This window comes from Poecilia latipinna, unplaced genomic scaffold (assembly GCF_001443285.1).
Source record: "Poecilia latipinna isolate Pla-1442-1.1 unplaced genomic scaffold, P_latipinna-1.0 Scaffold330, whole genome shotgun sequence".
NCBI lineage: Eukaryota > Metazoa > Chordata > Actinopteri > Cyprinodontiformes > Poeciliidae > Poecilia > Poecilia latipinna.
The window spans coordinates 310165-318566 of NW_015112946.1; the positions used below are offsets into that span (position 1 = coordinate 310165).

The 8402-nt window shown below is 38.9% G+C and overlaps 1 protein-coding gene across 7 annotated transcripts in view; it reads left to right on the plus strand.

Moving 5' to 3' along the window:
* The window catches only part of LOC106949196 (cyclin-dependent kinase 17-like), a 52025-nt gene that overhangs the window by 38736 nt on the left and 4887 nt on the right, over positions 1 to 8402 (plus strand). For 4 of the 7 annotated variants that reach the window (XM_015035310.1, XM_015035313.1, XM_015035317.1 and 1 more), the window contains 12 exons: positions 2883 to 2939; positions 3029 to 3143; positions 3283 to 3377; positions 3461 to 3523; positions 3901 to 4024; positions 4650 to 4770; positions 5325 to 5422; positions 5528 to 5633; positions 5789 to 5831; positions 5921 to 6011; positions 6098 to 6175; positions 6881 to 7002. In XM_015035310.1, the coding sequence (XP_014890796.1) occupies positions 2883 to 2939; positions 3029 to 3143; positions 3283 to 3377; positions 3461 to 3523; positions 3901 to 4024; positions 4650 to 4770; positions 5325 to 5422; positions 5528 to 5633; positions 5789 to 5831; positions 5921 to 6011; positions 6098 to 6175; positions 6881 to 6984 (1095 nt within the window). In that variant the 3' untranslated portion in view covers positions 6985 to 7002. Of the gene's footprint in view, positions 1 to 2882; positions 2940 to 3028; positions 3144 to 3282; positions 3378 to 3460; positions 3524 to 3900; positions 4025 to 4649; positions 4771 to 5324; positions 5423 to 5527; positions 5634 to 5788; positions 5832 to 5920; positions 6012 to 6097; positions 6176 to 6880; positions 7003 to 7432; positions 7480 to 8402 lie in introns of all 7 variants that reach the window. The other 3 variants (XM_015035311.1, XM_015035316.1, XM_015035312.1) reach the window with 2 other exon arrangements.

Sequence of the window (8402 nt, forward strand, 5' to 3'; positions counted from 1 at the left end):
CCAGTAAAATAAAATTTTACACAATGAAGACGTAGCTTGGATTGAAAAGCTTATTTTTTATTTCTAAAACTGTTCTGTAGTATTAGGGGGTTTGCAACTTGTTTATAGCAATGTTCTAACATGACCTGGGCTCGTCATGTTAATAAAAGGGCTTTTCTTTACTCTCGCCTCTCATTGCCATCCTCCACTTCTCTTTGCAGAAAGCCGTCATTTTCTCTCTCCCACTCAAACACTCTCGATCCATCTCTCTCACAGCATTGAGCTTTCTTACAAGCAGCGCATAAAAGAACCGTAATTGCAAATGAAATGTTGTTGAATTAATGGAGTTTTCTTCTCAGTACACATTTTCGTCAGAGCTGCAGACGTTTCAGCTCTGGCGTTTCCTGCTTGAGGTTCCTCTCTGTACATCAGCCTCCACTGTCCCTGCACAGACTCATGCAAAGCTCGTGCTCATATTTTCCCGTTAGTTTAATTTTGCCTCTAAAACTTGTTCTGACCTAGTTCTGCTGAGTAAGCTCACTGAAGCATTAGGAAAGAAATGAACCCAATGACATCGAAAGCATATGCAAGCAAGTGCATACTCACTCACTCACTCACTCACTCACTGCTTGCAAGTGCACAAAGCATTAAGTACTCAGAGGGCAGACCATTTGAAGAAAGTAGGTTTGATGCAAAAAGCTTAGTCTGTCTTGGTTTTAGGGATACTTGAAGTAGACAAGATTTTTAAATTACTATTACTTGTAGTATAGGATTGAAATCAGGTTAGACTGAGACAACGTGGTGTTAATGTCGGTTTTTTTCCTTATAGGTTGAATTTTACTCATGAAAATGACTCTCATCCAGAAGGAGAGTCACTAACTAACTCACATTAGAGCTTGAAGTATTTCTAATTCATAATCTGTAGAGTTCTATATGAAGTCGACCCACCCAGTCCACCTGAAAACACCTTCCAGCTCTTCTGGGAAACCTTTCCACAAGGTTTATTAGCGTATTTATGGGAGAGTGATATTTGAGTAGTGCATTTGTGAGGTCAGACACTGCTGTCGGAGGAGAAGGTCTGGCTCAGAGCCGGCGCTGTAATTTAGCCCGCAGATCTTCTAGTTGAAGTCAAGACTTTTTACAGACCGGTCAAGTAGTTCCACACCAAATGTTCGTAGGTATAACTTTATAGACCTTGTTTTGTGCATTGATGCACAATGGAATTATATTTGGGGCGGATACCAAGACATAGGTTCACAAAGTCACAGTCATTGCCAACAGGTACAAAAGAACTGCATTCTATTGCAAATTTGATTAAATTAGCTAAGTTATGCATGGCAATATGCACTAATCCCAATCATTTGTTTCGTTCTGTTCCTGTTTCTGAACTTGCTAAAATGTTGCCACTCCCCTTACAGAGATCACATGCTTCATCAGCTAAGTTGGTCAATGGATATTCCTCCCCCCTGCATAAGTACAAATGCATGCACTGACCTGGCATTCACATGCATGCTCCGATGGGATAGTGGGGTTTGTTGCGCAAACAATTAAAACATGGTTTAAATATGTTTGACAGAGACAAGTAAACAAGAGGCAGAAGGATACACCCTGACATGCCTGTGGCTGTCACGGCTTGACATAGCCTTTTCTATTAATAATTCATGCCCTGGAAACTCGGGGGTGACGTACAGCGAGAGTCGAACCTGTTGGATATCAACTCAAGACAGGATTCATCCAGAGTTTACTCTGATGGAGAAAATACTCTCTATAGAAATGGTTTAAAAACCTACGGTAACTATTTTCACATATTTGTTTCTATTTAGTCTAATTTCTTTAAATATGTAGAAGGCTGAAAATATACATGTTACAATAAATAATTACACTCATCAGAATTTTTTTTAGGTATAGCTGTTCAATTGCTTGTTGACACAAATAGTAAATCAGCCAGTCACATGTCTTCAAGACCTGCAGTTGATAAAGATGATTTGCTGAAGTTCAAATTGGTGAAGAAAGGGAATTAAAGAGAAATTGAAAGTGGCAATGTTGACGGTACCTCACAGGCTGACGATTTCCTGAGACTTTCACGCACAACCAGAATGGCGTCGGCGGTTCTGTAGACAATAACAAATTGGAAAACTTTCATTTGTCTGATGAGTTTTGATTTTAGCTGTGACATTAAGGTGGTATGGCAAGAATCTTTTGTACATATGAAAGCATCCTATTTTGTATTCAGGCTGGTGGTGCAATGGGGAGAAGATATTTTGTTGGCACACTTTGTCTGGTTAGTGCAAGCTAATTACAGTTTAAATGACACAACTTACCTGAGCTCCTGATCATGTTCATCGTTTTTATGACTGCCGTATACTCATCTTTTGATTGTAGCAGGTCAATGCACCAGGTAATGAATCCAAAGTCATTCCAAACTGGTGTCATGAACATATCGGTGTCCCCAATGGCCAGCATAGTTACCAGATTTTATCTATGGCATGAAGAATTAGGGCAGTTTTTGTGCAACATAGGGTTTCAGTTGAGTATGTGGAAAGTTTACCTGAAAAAGTTGCCACTGAGTGTTTATTTTTCTTGACAAAAATGGTTTAACTTTATGAAGATTTGTGTTGATGGCAGGTCTTCAAGGGGTTGCACTTTTAATTAGGCACAAATGTACCTATGTATTAAAACTGGGCTTAGTGACTCAGATTCTTCCCAGACATAGCTTACAGGATTTTACGTCCAACAACCATGACACAGAGGATTTCAAGAGACAATTAGCGTAATGAACTGCTAAAGGCTTGCTTTACCTGCAAATAAGACGCACGGAAAACGGATCCAAACTGGCACAGTGACAACGTGACAAGATCCAGTGAATCAGCCTGACTTAACCCATCTTTTCTGTCCTCCTGTAGTCTGAAATTGGCTTTGGGAAACTTGAGACGTACATCAAACTGGACAAGCTGGGCGAGGTTAGATCAATAATGAAAATGAGTTCAATCGATATTCAGCTCTCAGATTTTAGATTTCACAAATGCACTCGCGCTTTCCATGTGTGCAGGGCACCTACGCCACAGTGTTTAAAGGCCGAAGCAAGCTGACAGACAATTTGGTAGCTCTGAAAGAGATACGCCTGGAGCATGAGGAAGGAGCTCCCTGCACCGCCATAAGAGAAGGTACTGCACTCCAATCAAAACATTCATGCTACCCCTAACATAAACACAATACATGTTAAGAAGAAGAAGAATTGACTTAATTGCTGTAAAAGCGATGTCAGTGTAAGTTCTAATGTCTCATTTTGTTTCTTCTTTTAAGTGTCTCTGCTGAAAGACTTGAAACACGCCAATATTGTCACCCTCCATGACATCATCCACACTGACAAGTGCCTCACTCTGGTGTTTGAGTATCTGGTAGGTACCTGCTAATCTGCACAGAGTGTTTTACGGACAGCGATGTTCATAACCTTAATGCGTCTTCCTGCCACCTTTAACAGGAAAAAGATCTCAAGCAATATATGGATGACTGTGGGAGCATCATGAGTATTCACAACGTCAAGGTAGCTTCCAGGTTTTGCATCCGTTGGGTACATAACAGCATGACTTAAAAAGAAAACCCATTTCTATTACAGAAGGAAGAGCGCTTCCTTTTTTGTCTGAGGAAAAAATGGGTCAAAAATGCTTGCACGGGTTTTCCATTATAATGAGAATCAGGGAACTAATACAGTGAAGTCAATTAAGATTCTTAATTAATGTGATTAAATTGTACTTTAATTATTAATTGCTTCTTGATTACTCCATTGCAGCTATATCTAGTGGTATATATTGTTTTAATGGAAGTATTTTAGGTTACGAAGGGGAGAACAATATCTCCGCTCATACCGCCTATTTTTTTTTGTAACTACATTAAGTCATATATTCCTTTTGCCTCTTTCAGATCTTCTTATTCCAGCTTCTAAGAGGTCTAGCCTACTGCCACAGAAGGAAGGTTCTCCACAGAGACCTCAAACCCCAGAACTTGCTCATCAACGAGAAAGGAGAGCTCAAGTTGGCAGATTTTGGTAAGGCACCATTTAACTGTCTACAAGCAGAATGTGGTCTGCCGCTGTTTGAACTCACTGAACTTTTACTTGTAAAAAAAAAACCCAAAATCCTCAAATAAAGTTTGAGGATTCAACATTTAAATTTGTTGAATTCCCAGACGTAATTACAATGTTTTTACTTAAGAAAAAAAATACTTTTCCCTTGGTTATGTTATGTGGCTGAATGACATAAACTTCCTTTGAATCAGGACAAATAACCCTTTATTAGTACTAATGAAAATGTATTTTGTTGTGTTTCATTGTCACCAGAGTTTGAAGATTAACAATGAGACTATTATTGTGAAACCCACAATTTTTGCTTCTTAAATTGAGACTATTTCTCAGACCTGACAGTCTACTACAGTAGGCTCACCTCCTCCACGTTCAGAATGAACTGGTTGTTAGATATCTGCCCAACACTGCCCCCCTCTGGTAAAACATGGAAGGTGACACACTGACTTAAAATGTGATGAAACTCATCTCCAAACACTTCAAATTTAAAACATATTCATAAGGGTATATAAAGGTCAAGACATTTTTTTGAGCAATATTGTTTTTGTAAGTTGTGAAAATATTTTATGAAAGAAATTGTGTTTCCATTTAGGTTTGGCTCGGGCCAAGTCTGTCCCCACAAAGACGTACTCAAATGAAGTTGTGACGTTATGGTACCGACCCCCAGATGTTCTCCTGGGCTCGACCGAGTACTCCACACCTATTGATATGTGGTGAGAAAACATATCAGCTCAACAAATACTGATATTTACTGTTTGTTTTTAGTCTATTCTTTTTTTCTCTATTGCAGATAAATTTCAAGACTTTAAAAGTTGAAACGTAGTCAGAAGAAGAACATGCTATTGTTTACTTTTCCTTTCTCACGGCGGTGTTATTAGTTTCGCGGTGATAGGTACTGTAAATTGTGGTTCCCTTAAACTAAATTTTTCAAATGATCAGATGTTTTCTGCACATGTAGACATATTTGGTGTCAAAATCTAAGGTTTTATTACCGGTACTCTTCCTGTTGGTGTTCATCTGTGTCTGGTTTATTTTCCCAGAGGCTGCACTGTTGAGACGCATAGTGTTTGCTAATAGACAAAGCGTACAATAGTATCAAAATGTCATGCTCTACAGTTAGCTGCATCATGCAAGATTCATAAGGCTTCGCATTAAAGCCTATTTCTCTCACCTAACACATTAATGCTGACTCATATGTGACGTTCTGTGCGTTTTGCCTTGCGTGCTCTAATTCTTACCTGAACTGTATTTTATCTTACTCTTCCAGGGGTGTTGGCTGCATCTTCTATGAAATGATCACAGGCAGACCTCTGTTCCCTGGATCGACTGTGGAGGATGAACTGCACCTCATATTTCGTATTCTTGGTGGGAAATCCATCAGATCCGGATATTTTTATTTGTTTTGCCTCGTCATTTTATGTTTTTGATTGAGTACGCCCCTTGTTGACTATTAATTTTTCCCTCCAATAGGTACTCCCACAGAAGCGACATGGCCCGGAATAACGACAAGTGAACAGTTTAAAACGTACAGTTTCCCCCGTTACCATGCTGAACCCATTGTCAACCACGCACCCAGGTACTCTGACTAAGACAGCCTGTGTACTTCTTGTTGAAGTTCTTGTGATATGAAAAGATGAAGTATTAGATTTGTTTGAAAGGATTTTTGCCAGATCTAATCAGGAGCTCACGTACCCTCGTCTCACCCTCCGTTTTCTTCTCTCTCTGTCACAGGATAGACAGTGATGGTCTTGACTTGCTGTTAAAGCTCTTACAGGTGAAGTACCTTTCTTTTTATTGATGAAGGTGAGGCAGTCTAAGAAAAGTAAGGATAAATAATTAGCATCCCTGTCTGTTTATCACCAGTTTGAAGCAAAGAATCGTGTGTCAGCTGAGGAGGCACTAAGACACCCGTATTTCAGAACTCTGGGAGAGCACGTTCAATCGTTGCCTGACAGTGAGTGCTAATATTATGAACTGAATATTCAATGGCTTTCAACAAAAACTGTCTCATCACGCTTTTCTGTGTCTTTGTGTTTCTAGCTGCTTCCCTCTTCTCCATAAAAGGCATCCAGCTGCATAAAGATCCAGGGAAGAGGTCCTCACTTCACCCAGAATCAAGTAAGTCCCCGATAACAAACAGAGGAAGGAAAGACCAACATTTAGGACACCTTTGCTTAACTAGGACAACAGGACTTGTTCCCTGTCTCTCTCCTCTTCGCTTTCCTTTTTCTCTGTAAGTGTTGCCTTTCTGTTGTGTGTCATAACACTGTGTGGTCTTGTCACAAAACAGTTCTTCTTCACAAGGTCCATCCTCTAAAACCCTAAATATCAATATTTATCAATCACAAGGAGGCACAAAGTGTATAGTAAGCATTGGCTTTCTGAAATTTTGACTGACTATGAGTAACTGTAAAGGCTTGTTACACAACTTCAGCTGTATTCTCTTCATTAATCTTTCAAACACAGTTTTTGCTATGCACATTAGCAATTCAGTTTTATATGTATGGCATTTTGTAGTCATCTTTAGTTTCTAAATTTGGTTCAAAACCTAGCAAAAACGTAAAACGTCAATAATAGATAACGGTTCCAACATTTTTCTGTCTTTTAGTCTCAGTCTGTGTTTGCGCATTTTGTTTTACCTTTTGCTGTCTTTTTGTCCTGTTCAAGTAAACCGTCTTTTCTCTTTGGTACCCATGCGCTCTTCTTCTGCTCTGCTCATCTTTGCCTTAATCCTTTCTCTAACCTCCCCTGTGTTCCCGCCTTAAACTCCTCCATAACACCTCAATATTCCCAACCTTCCCCGTTCCCTGACCCTTAAAAAAGCAGTGGCCCATAAGCTAGGCTCTGCACCCTCGCAGTACTTCCAGAGAGAGGCAGCCAATCCCAGGGCTCAGAGTCACAATCTCTCCTCCACTTCCACTGGCTGACTGGGCCCTTACAATCTGGTAAATACTGTCTCTTCCTCTCAGACTGTCTTCTATTCACTTATCCTTCTCCTGTTGCTGTTTGGCATTTCTTCTTCTTTCAGCACCTTGTCTTTGTTGCAAACTGACTTTATGTGCACCTTACACCACACTACATTACTGTTTCCCATCACGTTTTGTTCTCTTATTCCATTCTCTGAGATGTTTGTCACCTTGAGGTTTTTCACCGTTTTAATTGTTTTCTTGAAAGAGGTTTTTCTCTGCTGTTTTATATCCCTTCTCTCATCTACTGTATCCTGCCACACTTTTAAGCCCTGAACCTAGAAGCGTCGTCTCAGTTTCCTTTTTCTTAGTGAGCCACTTGGCAGTGCTTATTTTGGGATTCGGTAAAGCTGTGGTATAAAAGGAGTAATCAGAAATCTGGTTATTGCTTGACTGTTTTCATTTGCAGTCCTGTTTAGGTTTCTTCAGCGGGAGAATTAGCATTTTCATGAGTCTGTAAGTTTAGATTTTATGAAGAATGGATTTGTTTTTTGTCTTTATTAGCATGGAAATGTGTGTTTTGATGCTTTATTGTTGCGTTTTGCAAGCGCTGGTAAGTATGGGCAACTGTTAGAGAAACTCTATGACACAAATAACAGAGGAGGTTTTCTTTGCTGTGACTGAACTGCATGTACACTTAGTACAAGGCCTTGCAAAAGTGAGCATACCCATTGAGCTTCTCCACATTTTTTTCACACTAAAACCACACATTTCAAAGTTGTTCTATTGGGATTCTGTATGTGCAACATAAAGCAAAGTCAAAAATGGCTTCTTAGCTTTTATATGATCCAGGTTTTTTTCCCCCCCAAATGATCACCTACCCACCATTAAAAAAAGTTAAGCAAATTCAAGTAGCTAGGTTAAAAACTGATAGAAAGTCTAGTGTTTAGAGGAAGTTGACACTATTACTGTTGTTTTATAACTGAAATGTTTAAAAAAGAAACCAGTTTGTAAGGTACACTTAATCTGAAGAAACCAATCAATATAAGTTACCAATGTTTGTTGACACTATTCTGCATATAAGTTTATTCATTTAGTATTTATGATTTGGATGGCAGCGATTTACTTTTATAGTATAAGATGACTATTTTATTAACCCAGCATTGATAGTTATGCGTTGACTATGTAAGACACTGAAGTAATCCATTTCTAGAAAGTATTTGTAAATAATTCATTCACATATATTTCTTTTTTACCATGTCACTTTATCTTTTTGAAAGACTAAGCTTAATTTTTTTTTTTACCACCTAAACTGAAAAGAGCAAAAAAAAAAAAAAAAAGACTGCTGAGCTGATGTAGCTTTAGGAAAATGGTTCATTCTTACACTCAAATTTGATATTAGCTTATTTTTATATGGGGTTAGTACAGGGTGTCCTATT